The sequence below is a fragment of the Haliotis asinina genome, chromosome 5 (assembly GCF_037392515.1).
Source record: "Haliotis asinina isolate JCU_RB_2024 chromosome 5, JCU_Hal_asi_v2, whole genome shotgun sequence".
In the NCBI taxonomy this organism is placed as follows: Eukaryota; Metazoa; Mollusca; class Gastropoda; order Lepetellida; family Haliotidae; genus Haliotis; species Haliotis asinina.
Window position 1 is genome coordinate 15,430,819 of NC_090284.1, and position 15,600 is coordinate 15,446,418.

General features: G+C 37.9%; 1 protein-coding gene across 1 annotated transcript; it reads left to right on the plus strand.

Annotated features, from left to right (window-relative positions):
- The first annotated feature begins 1,602 nt into the window (after window positions 1-1,602).
- On the plus strand, window positions 1,603-15,517 carry LOC137284064 (pentatricopeptide repeat-containing protein 1, mitochondrial-like). The gene is made up of 9 exons (XM_067815724.1): window positions 1,603-1,759; window positions 5,280-5,854; window positions 6,298-6,421; window positions 6,864-7,004; window positions 7,908-8,225; window positions 9,047-9,763; window positions 11,276-11,392; window positions 11,844-12,026; window positions 15,204-15,517. Exons 2-9 carry the CDS (start codon window positions 5,310-5,312, stop codon window positions 15,381-15,383), a joined length of 2,325 nt encoding a protein of 774 aa, XP_067671825.1. The 5' UTR covers window positions 1,603-1,759; window positions 5,280-5,309; the 3' UTR covers window positions 15,384-15,517.
- The last annotated feature ends 83 nt before the right edge of the window (window positions 15,518-15,600 follow it).

Consider the following 15,600-nt stretch of genomic DNA (forward strand, 5'->3'; position numbering starts at 1 on the left):
TTCTATTATAGAAAATGTTTAGTTTTACACCGCACACAGCAATATTCCAGCCACATGGCAGCGGTGTGTAAATAATCGAGTCTGGACCACCAGACAATCCAGTGATCGACAACATGAGCGTCGGTCTACTCAAATGTGATACGATGACGTATCAACCAAATCATGGAGTCTGACCACCCGATTCCTTCAGTCGCTACTTACGACAAACATGGGTTACTGAAGACAAATTCTAACCCGGATTTTCACGGGTAGTCGAGTATTAAAATCGATTACCCATTAATCTATTGACAGGATAAGAATTAGCGTCTTGACTATGCTTTGGGCATGGCGGTAGCGCATTAAAATGTGTTCATTGAATCTCAGGTATAACAATATGAGTCCAAAACGTGAAATGATCCCTAAACGGAAATAATTCGATCAAATTAAAATTAACATATATTGAAATGAACATAAAATATCTCAGATACTACATCCTTTTACAGTGTATTAGGTTTCCTCGACTCAATGACTGGTGTTATTTTTGGTGTCACTTTTCAGTGGTTTGTGCTTTTGGTTTTCGTCTGATTTCGTCAGCCCATCCCATTACCATTTCAGCATTGATCTTCTTTTTTGCTTTTGAACTATTTTTCTGAAGACATCGGCATATTTTCACGTGTTATAATTACTATATATATCATGAACCAAATCCTAAGGACAGATATTCTAGTAAGATATATGTAGTTCTTCCCGGTCGATGATAATTGGTAAAAGATATCAATGAAGTAAATACATGGATTACTGTCACATTCAAAACATTTAGTAACTGTTAGAGTTACTGAATTGTCATGTCCATATTGTTTAGATAATTTGTCTTCTTTAATTGTCATTCTAGAAGTTGACGAGATGAAGAATGAGGAAACACTACATGCTTGACAACGACTTTAGAATATATGACATATCGCCACCTGTACAGAATAAAGAAGTTGTATATCCATAAAATTCTCCACATTGTAGATACTATGTTCACTGATCTATGAACTATCCATTTATATTGTAAAACACAGGGTATATATGTATGTATGTATGTATATGTATATGTATATGTATGTATGTATGTATGTATGTATGTATGTATGTATGTATGTATGGATGGATGGATGGATGGATGGATGGATGCATGGATGCATGCATGCATGCATGCATGTATGTATATGTTCCGATAAATATCTGTTTCTACTGGAGATAACGAGGATGTTGTAAAATATGTACTGGCGAAAAGAAATACAATTATGAAAAAAACAACAACATTTATTTCAACCACGTGATAAAAGACACTTCAGATTCTTGTTTATGTGGAAGCGATTCGCTTAAAAGAATATACCAACAGTTGTTGATCACAATGCCATTTTCAAAGTGACCATATGTAACATATGCTATAACTGGGATTACATTTTCACAGTAAAGTACAAACGCTAGCACTTTTATGAGGTTGAGTCCCATCCGGGATTCGAACCCACACTCTCAGAGTCTGGCACCTAAAAACGAGCAGCACGAGTCAGCCACCTGAGCCGCGGCTTCTCCAAACAGTAGTGTACAGAAACTCCGAGCACTCTGTTGTATAGAAGGCGCTGTGGGGAGCCTTACGAAGAGCTTCGTGCATTGCTTTTTGTATCGATACTGGCACATAAGACATTTAGTAGGCAGCACACACTTCCGACCGGAGCTTAGAGCAAATTGCAAAATGGCGTCGCCCAGCACAACGTGCTGACTTTGGAATAATGTAAGGTTAATTTGTGCGTGTATTTAATTGCTGTGCGTCACTGACTATGGGCGTACTAAATCAGGCTGTGGTGATTGACCTGGTCTACTGTTAAGGTCTCACAGACACGTCTGAAATGAGCTAAACCTAACCTGTTGGAATGTGATCATTTGTGACAGAAATTGAAAACTTTAATCAACATACCTTACATGATAAAATTTTGTTTTAATGCTGTTAACTGTGAACATTCAAGGACGCCCACTAATATTATTATTATAGTCCTTCACTTTGAAATGTACCCTAGTTTTAGGATTATTTCGAGGTTTTAGTGTTGGTGTAAAGATGTGCCTTAGTGTTAGGGCAATGGTTAACGTTAGTGTTAAAGAACGAATAAACTCAGTTTTTTTGTATTCTTTTTACCTTTGCATATGAAAGACTTCTGGTTAGTCATAAATGGATCACCATTTTAAAAAAAAAAAAATTGTGGTTCATTAATACCAAGCGCTCAAAAGTTGCTAAAGAGCCGAAATCACAGACAGGTTACGTAACTCTGTCGCCAGAGCTGTGCAGTGACGTCATAAAAGGACCGATTTCCTGTTAGTTGTATAGAAAAGTTCATCATGGAAGTTCATCATTTTGCTGATTTCTCGATGTCACCAAAGACATGTCGAATTGTTGTGTTGCCATCAATTGCTCTTTGGGGTTGGGTGATGGTGTCACTATGCACAGATTTTCACCAGACCCTGTAGTTTGTGCTTAAATTGGTTGTTTGTGTGTGGAAAGCGAGTGTTGTGGAAGCCTATGGTACATACTAAATCGGATGGTTCGGCACCTACCACACTTCCAGGATAGAAAATGGAGTTCAAGTTTCATCGAGTTTATAAAATCATGACTGCTTACTACACATTGCTGACCAAAAGGATTTTGCATGAATATAACGCTTTCTTCCTCGGAAACGAGGTTGTGGTCGAAGGGACAATATTATCGGAAGTAATATTATATTGACCCCTGCCTCGCTTCCAAGAGTAAAGTTATGTTACAAGCAATGTCATGTAAAGTCCTTATGTCCATCAATATAATACATATTTTACTACCAGTGAAAAGTAATTTTGATTTTGTAAGTCGGTGAAAACAAACTTAAATAGCATTTATCCTGAGACAGGGTGCCGCCATTTTTGAAAATCGTGAAGTCAAGGGCTAAAGTGTGTTAGAATTATTGATATTATGGTTTGTTCTCATCAAGTTAGAAAATCAAAACTACTTTTTACTAGTAGTTAAATATGCATTTGAATCATGGCCAAAAGGATTTTGCATGACACAACTTGTAACATAACGACTTCTTCCATGGAAGCAAGGTGGGGGACGAAGTGACATTAATATTGCAAGCAATATTATATTGACCTCCACCTCGCTTCCAAGAGTGAAATTGTTATGTTATAAGCACTGTCATGCAAAATCCTATTGTCCATCAATAAAATACATATTTTACTAGCAGTACAAAGTAATTTTGCTTTTGTAAGTCTGTGAAAACAAACGTAAATAGCATTCATCCTGAGACAGGGTATTGCCATTTTTAAAAAATCGTGAAGTCACGGACTTAAGTCCATTTGAATTAATGAGATTGTGGTTTGTTTTTCATCAAGTTAGAAAATCAAAACTACTTTTTACTAGTAGTTAAATATGTATTTGAATCATAACCAAAAGGATTTTGCGTGACACAACCTGTAACATAACACAAGCAATGTCGGGGTCGAAGTGAAAATACTGCGTGATAAATTTCTTCACTTGCTAAATTTACTTGGTTTGTAACGTTCACTCACCAGGGCCCAATTTCTCAAAACAAACTTAAGTTTTAACTCAAATCTCAAACTGAGTTTGACAATTTGAAACAGCTGAAATTTCTACTCAATTGCATTTTTAGACCAAAAAAAATCAAACAACTAAAGAAATCTGTCCACCAAATTCAGATTGTCCACTATGTCTGATCTGGATACCAATTTCTTTTCATTCTGGAAAATGTGTGTTCTTGCATTTTCTCAGATTTGAGCAAAAACTTCAACTTAAGCCAAAACTCAGACTTAAGTTTGTTTCGAGAAATCGGGGCCAGTATGTAGACACTTGTCAATATACGTCTTTATATTTGATCTCATAATCCTAATTACGTTATAATCATGCTTGAATGCATTTTGAAACTTGAAAAGAAGTGATCTGCGAAAACAGGAATGCAATATCTAGACATTTAATAGTTTGCCTATATGAGTCATAATTTGCTTACACGCCCTACTGTAGTGTATGTCGTCTGTATCATTACACTTCACAACGAAAACAATGATTCTGTTGAAAGCTACGGCAACTAAATAAAAACAAAATCGAAATATTGAAATTAAAGTTATGCGAACAATGTCAGGCTATTACTTTGTTCGAGGAATATATCCATCAATATCTCCAAGAACAAGTGATATATTCATCTGCAGATTTCCCAAGTGATGTGTCTTTTAGCAGTCTAATATACGAAAACGTGATGTATTGTTTCAGGTTTTTCACATTGCAGAATAGTAATTTAGTTATCCAATAGTGAGCAATCAATCAATGTATTGGCGGTTAATCCTTTGAAAGAAGGGTGTTGTTTTTACATAGACACAGACATGACAGAGTGTCATAGATTAGTATATACATAAACACTAGTACTACCTTTTGACAAATCCCCCATTTAAATCCACATGAAAGTAATTAATCAATCAGCGTGTTATCGGTTAATCCTTTGATCGATCCAGACACAAGAAATGCCAAATGGGGATCTTTGTCGGCTAAACTAAGTGACGTTACCGCTAATTATACCTGTTATAAATTCATTAACTGAGCATCAAGTGAATGATGACAAATAATGTGTAGGTTTATACCACCTAACATGGATTTCAACCTAGCGACACCAAGTGATTTTGACAGAATCGACTATGAAAACAAGGATTGTAACTTGGAAACTAGGCAAAGCAGGAGACAAAACTAAATGATAGTAGATTGTGAGAACATCTAGCTTTCGTTTTTCACAACAGTTGTCGCAATTTCAGGTTTGTACAAACCTGTAAATGAAATAGTTTAACTCCTAAAATGTGGATGAACTCTGCATAGACCCTCATATCTATACCTACTATTACGTCAAGGAGACGTGCCACTCTGATTGGTTGAAATTTCGTTTGCGGTTGAGAATTGTGCACTGTTGTCAAAAAGGTCGATTTAAGGTAATTAAAGATAGAAATGAGCAGTTTTAATGACAGGGTTTCATTTATAACAATGTTAATGAGTGATTTATGCATTTGCACCCCTTGAGTATATGTGATCTTTAAGGATTTTTGATGAATAAACATTTGTTCTTTATTATAGAATGATAAAATATAACAGGGGTTACAGGTGATTGTATTTTGTTTATATTAATGTTAGTTATGTCATTATGCGTTCATAATACATTTTAGTGTAGACAAGATTTGTATGATTATTTCAGAATCCTTTATAAATGTTTAATGATATATGTATTTTTTTGCAGTTCACCAGTTAATAATAAGAGTTAAAGAAAATGGCAGGTATTCATTTGAGATTACCGTGTGTGTCTCTGAGATTGCACACTTTACTTAGGCAGACTGAAAGGTTGTCAAGCAAACTAGGTGTTGGTCAGTATTTGTTGTGTAGAAAGCTGCATGACAGCAGTGAGGCGTTTGGTCCAGAAGGAGATGCCCCATGGAGTGGAAGCTTTGAAGGGTCTGTCAAGTTGGGACGAAGAAGGCCAGATAAATTTTCAAGACTCCATAATAGAGTATTTACAAATGAAGACAGAGAAAATGACAGGAAATATTTGGAGCTAGAAATAAGTTCAGATGACTGTGATATGTTTGGTCAGTTAGGGAACACAAAGAGCTTTGTAAGTTCAAGGAGGCCTGTTCATGACATGGAGCAGGGTGTGGGAGCTCGGATCAAGGAACCAACAAACTTTCAGCCTCCAGAGAGAAAGACAGTCCAGAAGACATGGAATTCCAAAGAAAGTGACACATTTGGTAGCCTGGCAGATGAGAGAAGCTTCTGGAAAGAGTCCCTCATGTCTGAGGTTGGATCACATAATGAACGGTAATGGAGGGGATTAAAACTCACTGTCAAAAAACAGGTTGTTGGGTTTTCATCAACTTAAATGGTTATCATCTTTTCTTGTATAAATGTTTCCTGGAGTTCTTGTTAGAGTTGTATGTGCTTAAAACTGCTTTCCTGTCTTGCATTACATTATAAAGGTTCATATTTTAGGGTTCATCTTTTGACTGAAATATTCTGATCAGAAGCAGGAGTGAATGAGTGAATTTAACACTTCTTTCACTGTATGCTAGTGTGTGATGAAAATCATCAATGTTTTTACGGATTTTGGGTTCAAACCTGTTGAACAGTCAAGGGAGATAACTATGTAAATCAGTGATTGCACCATTTACTTGGTTACTGTATTTCTCATTACAAGTAAATATCTGGAAACATAAAAAGAAAATAAACCCAGCGATAAATAAATCAAGTATAAAATAAATCAGTTTTCAAGATGACCCGGATGAGGAGGGAGAAGGGAGGAGTCACATCCGCCTTTCTGCTCGCAACAGACGCCACAGCCAGGAGTGGTATGGCAGGAAGATTGAGAAGTTTGGCAAGGCAGGACAGGTGAGCTATTTGTCTTATATAATTAACTGGTTAAGAACAAAGGGGATTTGAGTAATTTGATAATTTGGCTCTGTCATTCCTAGAGGTAAAATATGGCCAAACAGGGACTGGTCATCTTGGTGTCATTATGTTACTTCTGAGTGGAAAATCCATATAAAAGCTGTGACATGGTGTCTCAGTTGGTTAGCCCTATATCTTGTACAAGCAACCACACAAACATGAGACCATATACAAGCAAGCGGAATAAATCTTCAGCATGACCTTTCACCCTATTTCATCTCACCTCAACCTGTTTTAGAATTTTTATGAATAAAATATTTTATGAATTTGATTTTGTTTAATGCAAGGAAAACATCTTAAGATTTAGATATGGTAAACACATAATGGATAAGGAAACAAATTCTTTCAAGGGTTACAGATGATTTGTCTTTTTTGTGTTCAGATTAAAGAGGCTGTGGCTGTCTTGGAAGAATGGATGTTGAAGAATGACCGAGTAATGCCTACAGCATATACATTCACAGTTCTCATTGGCATGCTTGGGAGGGTGGGATATACCAAGAAGGCATTCCAGCTCTTCAACAAGGTATAGTGGAAGTTGGTGTGAACTGATTCTGTTTGGGACTGAAACTGCAGCTTGTGACTGAGGGAGTTTGGTTTTATGCTGCTTTTAACATTGGTCTTTGCCTGTGATGAGTGATGGCATAAAACAAGGCTACCCCACCACTCCTATTGTTCCCACGCAACACGTTTTGCGGGGGGCATTAAAATGCACCCCATCCGTCCATCCGTGCACATTTATCTTTTCTGGAGCAGAACTCTAAAATCGTTCAATGTTTCTTCACCAAACTTGACACATGGCTTGTTCAATTGGTGTACTATTGCCTCGTGATAGTTTTGGAATTCGGAATAAAATATGTTTTGCATTTCCATGGCAGCAAGTGTGACTTAGACTGAAATTGGAGGTAAGGCGGGGGATATTGATGACTGTATCTTCTTGTTTTATTTTCTTGAGACTTAGAACTATGGTGGATCTCATAAAGTTGTCATAAAATACTGGTAATTTCCAGCATCATTGTGTTGGTACTGGAAGCTCGAGTTTTGGAACTTTCAGGAAATGGCAATGAAAGTGCTGCTTCTCATTGTGCAAAAACATGTGAAAGCCTCTAGTTTCAATGTTTCCATTTACTGTTAATTGGCCAAATAACAGTAAAATGTATCTATAGATACACAATATTGAATGTGCTGTCATGTTCTGGGTCCAGTGACATGGTGCAGAAGTAATATGTTTAGGCTAGACTGAACTGCATTGTGCTGTCAGATCATCACTCAAAGGTAGACTAATTAATTAAATTCAAAGTCTTTATAGATGTTATGAAAGCCATATGTGTAACTTCACATTGAAACATCGTGCCATAACAGACTGATTACACAGTGACTTTGTAACTGTTCACTGAGGCATGTCTCTCTCTATTCACATATATTTCAGATGAAAAAAATGGGCCTTCAGCCGGTAGATCTAACATACACATCGCTTTTCAATGCTTGTGCCAACTCACCGTGGTCTGGAGATGGTTTGTCAAGAGCAGACAACTTGAGGCAGCTCATGCTCAACAAGGATTATGAACCCAACCAGATCACATACCAAGCAATGATCAAGTGTTACGCCCTGCACGGAGACATCCAGACAGCCTTTAGTCTGATGGATGAACTGACCACAAAGTTCCGACCCACTGCCGAGACTTTCAGCTTCTTGTTGATGGCTTGTATCTCGGACAAGAAGGCAGGATTTAAGTATGCCCTGAAGGTGACATTTTGTATTTGCATTGCTTATTTCAACTATTCAGAGAAAAACAGTAGTTTGGCATTTTATGTTTCGTTTTACACTTTCTCAGTTAAGTATAGACGCTAGTACTTCTATGGTTTGAGTCCTATCCAGGATTTCATGCTTTCAGCGATCTTACTCACTCAGCCACTGTATTTTCTACAATGACAATGGGTAGTCTAGATTATGTACTTTGTGTAAACTGTTCCCTCAAAGTGTGACCAATTTTTTTTAATATTATACCTTCAATGTTTTTTTTTATGTAACGGGTTCTGTCACCAAAACCAAATTAAGCAAATACCACACAGGCTCAAGTGCTAATTTATGAAACAAATGTAAGCCTTTTTCTTTGTAAGGATTACTGCATCATTATCAGATGTTCTTGTTAAGGTGTATGATTTAGCCCCATAAAGCAAATGTATTGTGTGTTTCTTGCTTGAAACTCTCTGTCAGTCAGAGAAATCAGTCTACATGACCTGAATTGTCTTCTCAAAGGTTTTGTTATCAGAATGAACAAATGAAGGAACAAAGGAAGGAAGGAAGGAAAGAATGGTGTTTCCTGATTGGATGATAAAAGGAAGGGGGAACTTTTGCCTGCATTGTTGTGTTGAATTGTTGTCCAATTTGTTTGGTTAATGATACAGTAAGCTTAATGTCTTTGATGTCATTATGCTGACTTCCACTGTGCACAGATAGTTTTTACACCCCATAGACACAAAACCATTATTGATGTCAACTGCTTAATAAATATTATGCATGAGGATTTGACCAGCTTCTGATCACTGGATCTCATTGTGTGTCAGGTGTGGCGTCTGATGAAGCAATTCAAGGTGAGCCCTGACCTGCCTCTGTACAACCTGTTGCTGAGAAGTGTGCGTGACTGTGGTGCCGGAGACAATGACTTCTCTGATTTGCTTCTCCCGGGACAGCAGGAAATTAACAAATTCACACCACAATCACATGAAATGTTGACTGGGAACAGTACAAGGCTTGGGAAATCTGTTGAATATGAAGCCCTTGGTGATACTGGTGATAGGAACAGCAGGTCAGGTGAAAGAGGGAATGAAGCTGTTCCTAACCTAGAACAAAATGCCCAAGACTCTAAAGATTGTGACTCTAACGTCCAACAGTTTGAGGGAGATTCTCTTGTTCCAGCTAATCGACAGTGGTGGGAAGTGTCGACAGTATATTCAAATACTGCCAACTTGGCCGAAGCACCAAATCTGTTAAGAACTGACTGTAAACTGGACAATGTGATATCTATTAAACAGTTAAAGTTTCCAGATGAGAGATTGGCTGTGATTGGAGGAATGCATGGCATCCTGGATGCCATGGCAGCAGATGGTGTGAAACCAGATGTTCGCACGTTCAGCCAGCTGATAGAACTGGGCCCTCCCACAGCCATGGCGGAGATGGCGCTACTGCACAGCATGGAAGACTTGGGTGTGAAGCCAGATATTGCCCTGTACAACTCCCTGATCCGCAAGAGGTGTTTCAGGAGAGATGCAGAAGGCGCCAGGGTGAGTTGTTCATAAAATTGTTTTTCTGGAATTCATCATCATTGCTAGTGATTCTTCAGTGGTTCCCCCAGCAGAAAATGGGTACCAAGTGGTACAGGGCATATGACAATTAACCTTTTGGTGCCTCACATACAGCTTGGGTATCCAGGATAATAATGTCCATCCTATTGTATGCATGTAAAGCATGCTACTGCCATGTTGAGTACAGCACAGTATGAGTGGCCACTTGTTATTATGATTATCATTATTATTGCAACACATTTCTTTGAAAGTCAACATATGGGTGCTTTTGATATAGTCACTTATACCCGTGAAGGTCCCGGGGTAGAATAGGCCTTCAGCAACCCATGCTTGCCATAAAAGGCGACTCAGCTTGTTGTAAGAGGCGACTAACGGGATCGGGTGGTCAGACTCGCTGACTTGGTTGACACATGTCATCGGTTCCCAATTGTGCAGATCGATGCTCATGTTGTTGATCACTGGATTGTCTGGTCCAGACTCGATTATTTACAGACCGCCGCCATATAGCTGTAATATTGCTGAGTGCGGCGTAAAACTAAACTCACTCACTCACTATAGTCACTTATAATGAGAAGGTAAACAGTGAGCATTCACATTGGCTGAAATGTTCTGTTTATGCAGGCTTTGCACAAATTTCATGCATGTAATGGGGTTCATTCCCTGGCAAGTTGTACAACTAAGAGAACAGTTTACCTATATGTGAGCAAAGCAATAAAGGCTGGCAACATGGATCAATGGCTTCGGTTTAAAAAATGTTTTATATGCCAAAATATGATTTCGCCACCATCACCGGTTCCTCACAGGGTTGTGTTCTCAGAGTCCAACCACATTTTCTATAATTACTCATGTAAAATATTAAGCGTCACCCGAGGCATATCAAATCCTTCTTCGCGTTCATTTGACCCTCTGTGAGTTATTCATGGTCTCTTTTCATTTCACTATTTAAAGTAGGATCCATGAAGATCTAGGGTAGAATAAGTCTGCAACAACCCATGCTTGCCACAAAGGGCGACTATGCTTGTTGTTAGAGACAACTAGTGTGTTTGGTCTTTTTTACCAAGTTAGTGTTTGTTTAGTCATTGTCTTTTCTTTTACACTTTTAACCATTTTTATCAGTTGCACTTTTAACCATTTTTATCAGTTACACTTTTAACCATTTTTATCAGTTACACTTTTAACCATTTTTATCAGTTACACTTTTAACCATTTTTATCAGTTACTAAGACTTATGTTTCATGTCGATAACAAATATTTCTACTCATTCACATGTTTAATGTGATGTTTATTGTTAACATGGATTATAATAGATTTAATTTCTTTAACAACAGAGGTTAAAGAATAGTGATCAAAGAATAATGATCTCATTTTCAAACCATGAGCAGTATTACTACCATATTTATGTATACATTTTGTAGTTGCCCTGTTTGAAGTCAAAGTATGTGTGATTTCCACTATATTTTGAATTTGTTTGTTACTTCTTTATTCCCACAGAGTGTTCTAGAGCTGATGAGAGCATCTGGATTCCAGCCAGACATGATGACATTCGGAACTCTGGCCATGACATGCCGCCGCCAGAGAGATGGCATGCAGTTCCTCAAAGACATGGAGGTGGGACATATTCCATTGCTAAATCCACGAATCTAGAGTTTATTATATCTCCATTCTGTCTTAATAAAAATCATGGACTCATTTTGAAAATCAAAACAAATTTACACACCACAAGGAGTGTTATCTCACCAAAGTTGTTATGATCATAATGTGTACTGTACCCAGTAAAACTTGGAATGCCTGACTCAAATCCCTACCCCCTGCAATTTTAATGTGGATCTCTCCCAAACACAGCTTAGGAAGGGTCATTCTGATTGGCTGTTGACTTCAAGTTCAAGCTCCACAAGATACAATAGGGACATGCACTGACAGAAATTACCTTAATGAAATTTTAAAGTTAATGCTGCGTTTTGAGGAGTCTCAAAACATGTCATGCTAATGATGTTTATCAATGAAACAAAAAAGTACAGATAATTGTGTGTGACACCATTCTGTTTGTTTCATATGACAGCATTATGGTATGGCACCAAACATTGAGGTTTTGGGGACTCTGGCATATGCAAGTCATCTAGACTTTGGTTACAAGTTCGCTATCTTGAGAGAAGTTGAGAAGTATGACCTCAGCCCGAATGACAAGTTTCTGGAGGTTGTGGAACGTAGCATTGCTGAGGCCAAACGAAGAATAGTCCAAGCGGTAGGTCTTTACTAATCAATATGTGGAGTCATGCAAAACATGTGAAGACATGCCATTGTTATTTCTGCTACGTGTATAATGTATGTCTGCCAACCAGGGTTCCTGTTGACAATAGATGATGGAAGCGGGTTCTTAGACCAAAGAGTGCTCAAATTACAGTGGCAGTCTTTTTTGTGCATCAGTCTACTCTTCACATTTTTTTAGTATCAATAGTACTGTTTGCATCACAGAGAATGGCTCATATATGAATTCCTTGAAACATTGAGTCTGCTACCAATACAGGGCTAATAACGAACAAGGACTACTCACGTATTAGAATTCAGGGTTGATGGTGACCTGTGATGTAATTATCATTAAGATGCTTTGGGGAGTTAAATGTTGTGGGCTTGCTTTTAGTTTTAGCAAGGACAAGAACTGTAAAGTTTGCTCCGTGCAGATGTTGGTTTGTATCCTGCTCACACTTACCAGTTTCTCCACATATCCTTCATATATACATAGGAAGGTGATTCCAGCCTTATGGGAAACAGGGTTACAATACATTCTCAGCACCTAGTTACCTCAGCTGCTGTAAATGGCGACTGTCATATGGTCAGACTTAATTATTTGATTAATAATTAGGTCATAACAATCTCTTCCCTCTTCCCACATGGACAACTCAAGTCATATCTTCCCATGTAACCTCTGTTCTAATACCGCTCTTTCATGGTGCAAGTGTTCAGGCTTAGTGATTGGTTGTAGTCAGATTTAGTTGTGCAATTAGCAATGTTGTTTCAAAATTGATCATTTCCAAAGCCTCAGTAATTTCCGTAAAATTAGAACCTCTTTCCCTGTGCAATGCGCAAACTTTTCGTCGAGACAGAACAGTCATGTAATGGATAATCAATGGCGTTCCATCGCCCACACTATCTATGTTCAAGCTAGCCATTAAATTAATGTCTTGTATGAGACATCATCATTAGTCATGGGCAGAGGAAGGATATTTGTGGCCCCACTTTCTCTGGTTAGTTTTTGATTTTCAGTTAAATGTGAAATTCTGAGTCTATCTTTTGCATATTCTTCAACTAAGTCTGTGGTAGCTGGCATACTGGATCTGAACATATAAGTGATAAGTCCATATATGGTATGACCAGAAATTATTGCGAATTTTAGGAATATGTTTAATTGGATTTTTGTATAAACAACCTTCTCCAGCTATCAAGTGCATAGTTTCATTCATCCTTTTTCACTAGTTTGTGAAGAGTTATCCCCCTTTGTTTATTTGCCAGCAGACGACAGTTTCATTAATCCTCAGTATGGATGATTTAGAGCTTTAAGAGTATTATAACAACAACAACAGATCAGCTAAAGTGATTTAGTGAAATAGAACAGTCATCCCTTTGTCCACTGTTCATCATTTTTTTTAAAATATTGCAAATGGATATGCCACTGAGCACCAGGGAGGCTCAGGTAGGCCCAGAAAACTGACTGTCACTGACAGAAAGCAGCTTGCAACCCTTGTTTCTAAAAACAAACAAAGGCGTTTATGGATATGATTGACAGAAAACTGAGCTGCATGCAATAGGTTGGCAGGAATTCCATCAGTGGTCATGAAACCTGAACAAAAGGAGTGAAGGTTGAACTGGTGCGTACAGCTTAGAAATGTTAACTTGGACAATGTGATTTTATCCGATGAAAGTTAAGTGTGGCTGTTTCCTAATACATTTAAATTCTGGACCAAACAAACTGAAAAACCTTTGCATCAGTGCCCAAAGTACAGTCAGGCCACCCCACACGTTAAATTTCTATCTGTGTTTGGGGTAACACCCCCGGTGTATTTGAAGGGAATATGAACAGTGAGCAGTACACAGATATTCTCGAGGGACATTTTCTTCCATCTGTTCATGTGTTCTATGGAAATTATTTTTGTTTTTGAGCAGGATGACTCAAAACATCGTTCAAAGCATTCAGAGGCATTTTTTGGACTCCAAAAATGGCATTATTAGTTTGGCCAAGCCATATCCCCTAGGGATATCCAGTTTGGGGACTTATGAAGGAAAGTGTCAATAAGAAAACTCTGACAAATATTGATGAAATGTAAGAAGAGGTGGTCCGACATTGGGACAGCATGGACCATGACTTTCGAACTTCTTTGATCAGTAGTATGCCCCGCTGCATTGCTGCCCTTGGTGACTTGACGAAATACCAACTGTTCACCTGTCTTTGAATCTGGAGTTGTATTCTCCTGTTGTTCACATTTAATATGTGAGTAATGACTGAAAAAAGTAAAAAACTTTACAATCTTTAAATTCTCAATAATTTCTGGTCATACTATAAGGTGTTCTGATTGGATAGGAAGAAGGGAGATAATTTGTGTTGCAATGTTTTCTTCGCAAAGAGATTTTAAGACAACTGGGAAATATGTCAGCAATAGACAAGAGATTACATGGGAGGATATGACATGAGTAACCTCTGTGGGAAGAGAATGTGGGTTTTTCAATCATTATGGCATGATTGTCAAGTGTCAATGGACACAATCTGTCAATCAGATTTAGTAGTGCAATCAGCGACCTTGTTTCAAAAGTGATCTTTTGCAAGATCTCGGTAATTTCTGGATGCATCGTGAAAACTAGAACCACTTCCCGAGCGCGATACTCAAATGTTTCTTCTAGACAGAACTCAGTCATGTCATGTTTGCTTCTCCACATTGCTTGCATTTGTCAAGTTGAATCTTGGTCGATGTAACACATATTCTGATTGGACAGAAAAAAAGGGAAATAAATCTGCTGCCATTTTTTGCCGCCAGAGGATTTTATGAGAACCGTGAAATATGTCCGTATTAGAATAGAGGTTCGTAGGAAGATATGACAAGTAACCTCTGTGGGAACAGAATGGCATTGACACAAAATCACATATAATATCTCAAACAATTGGCGGGGCAATCAGAGTAAACAAACATTTTACTAAATTCTTGTCAATGTATAGAATAGTCAAGTTGCATGAACATCTGGGTTCAATAATGAATTCACACTGCTAAGAGTAGGTTTCCATCTTTGACCAGTTTTGCAGTCATCACTCAGACCAAGATGAATGTAAGTTAAACATCTCAACAACAATTAAAACAGGGTCCTGTCCTACCCTAATAATCAGAACAAATTATGGAATCTTTGGAATTCAAACTACAATACTAATTTCTTCCAGGAGAAGGGCCTTGCCACAGATAACTTTCTTACGTCACAGAACTTCCAGAAAACATTTATGAAGTTCCTGGACTACTATGAAACATGGCTGAAGAAGACAAAACCAAAGCAAGAGCCACACCCTTGGACTAATTTCAGGAAAACAGTTGATAAAAATGATGTGACTGAAGCCTGGAAGTAATGTGTGTTCATGATGAATACTTGAAGACAGCTGCAGTGCAATAACAAGTTAGTTTTCATCTGAACACTGAAAATTTGTTCACACCTGCATGTACATTTAATCACAAAAATGTAATTAAAAAACTGTGATGACAATAACTGTTTTGTTCAGGATATTTCAAGGAGGTCATAATAGTATAGAATGAGAGGGTTTGGTTGGAACAGAGACCATGTAATAT

Coding starts and splice junctions, on each gene's coding strand:
- LOC137284064 (XM_067815724.1), top strand. CDS start 5,310: ATGGCAGGTATTCATTTGAGATTACCGTGTGTGTCTCTGAGATTGCAC. Junction 6,422..6,863: donor AGTTTGGCAAGGCAGGACAG/GTGAGCTATTTG, acceptor TTTTGTGTTCAG/ATTAAAGAGGCTGTGGCTGT. Junction 12,027..15,203: donor AACGAAGAATAGTCCAAGCG/GTAGGTCTTTAC, acceptor AATTTCTTCCAG/GAGAAGGGCCTTGCCACAGA.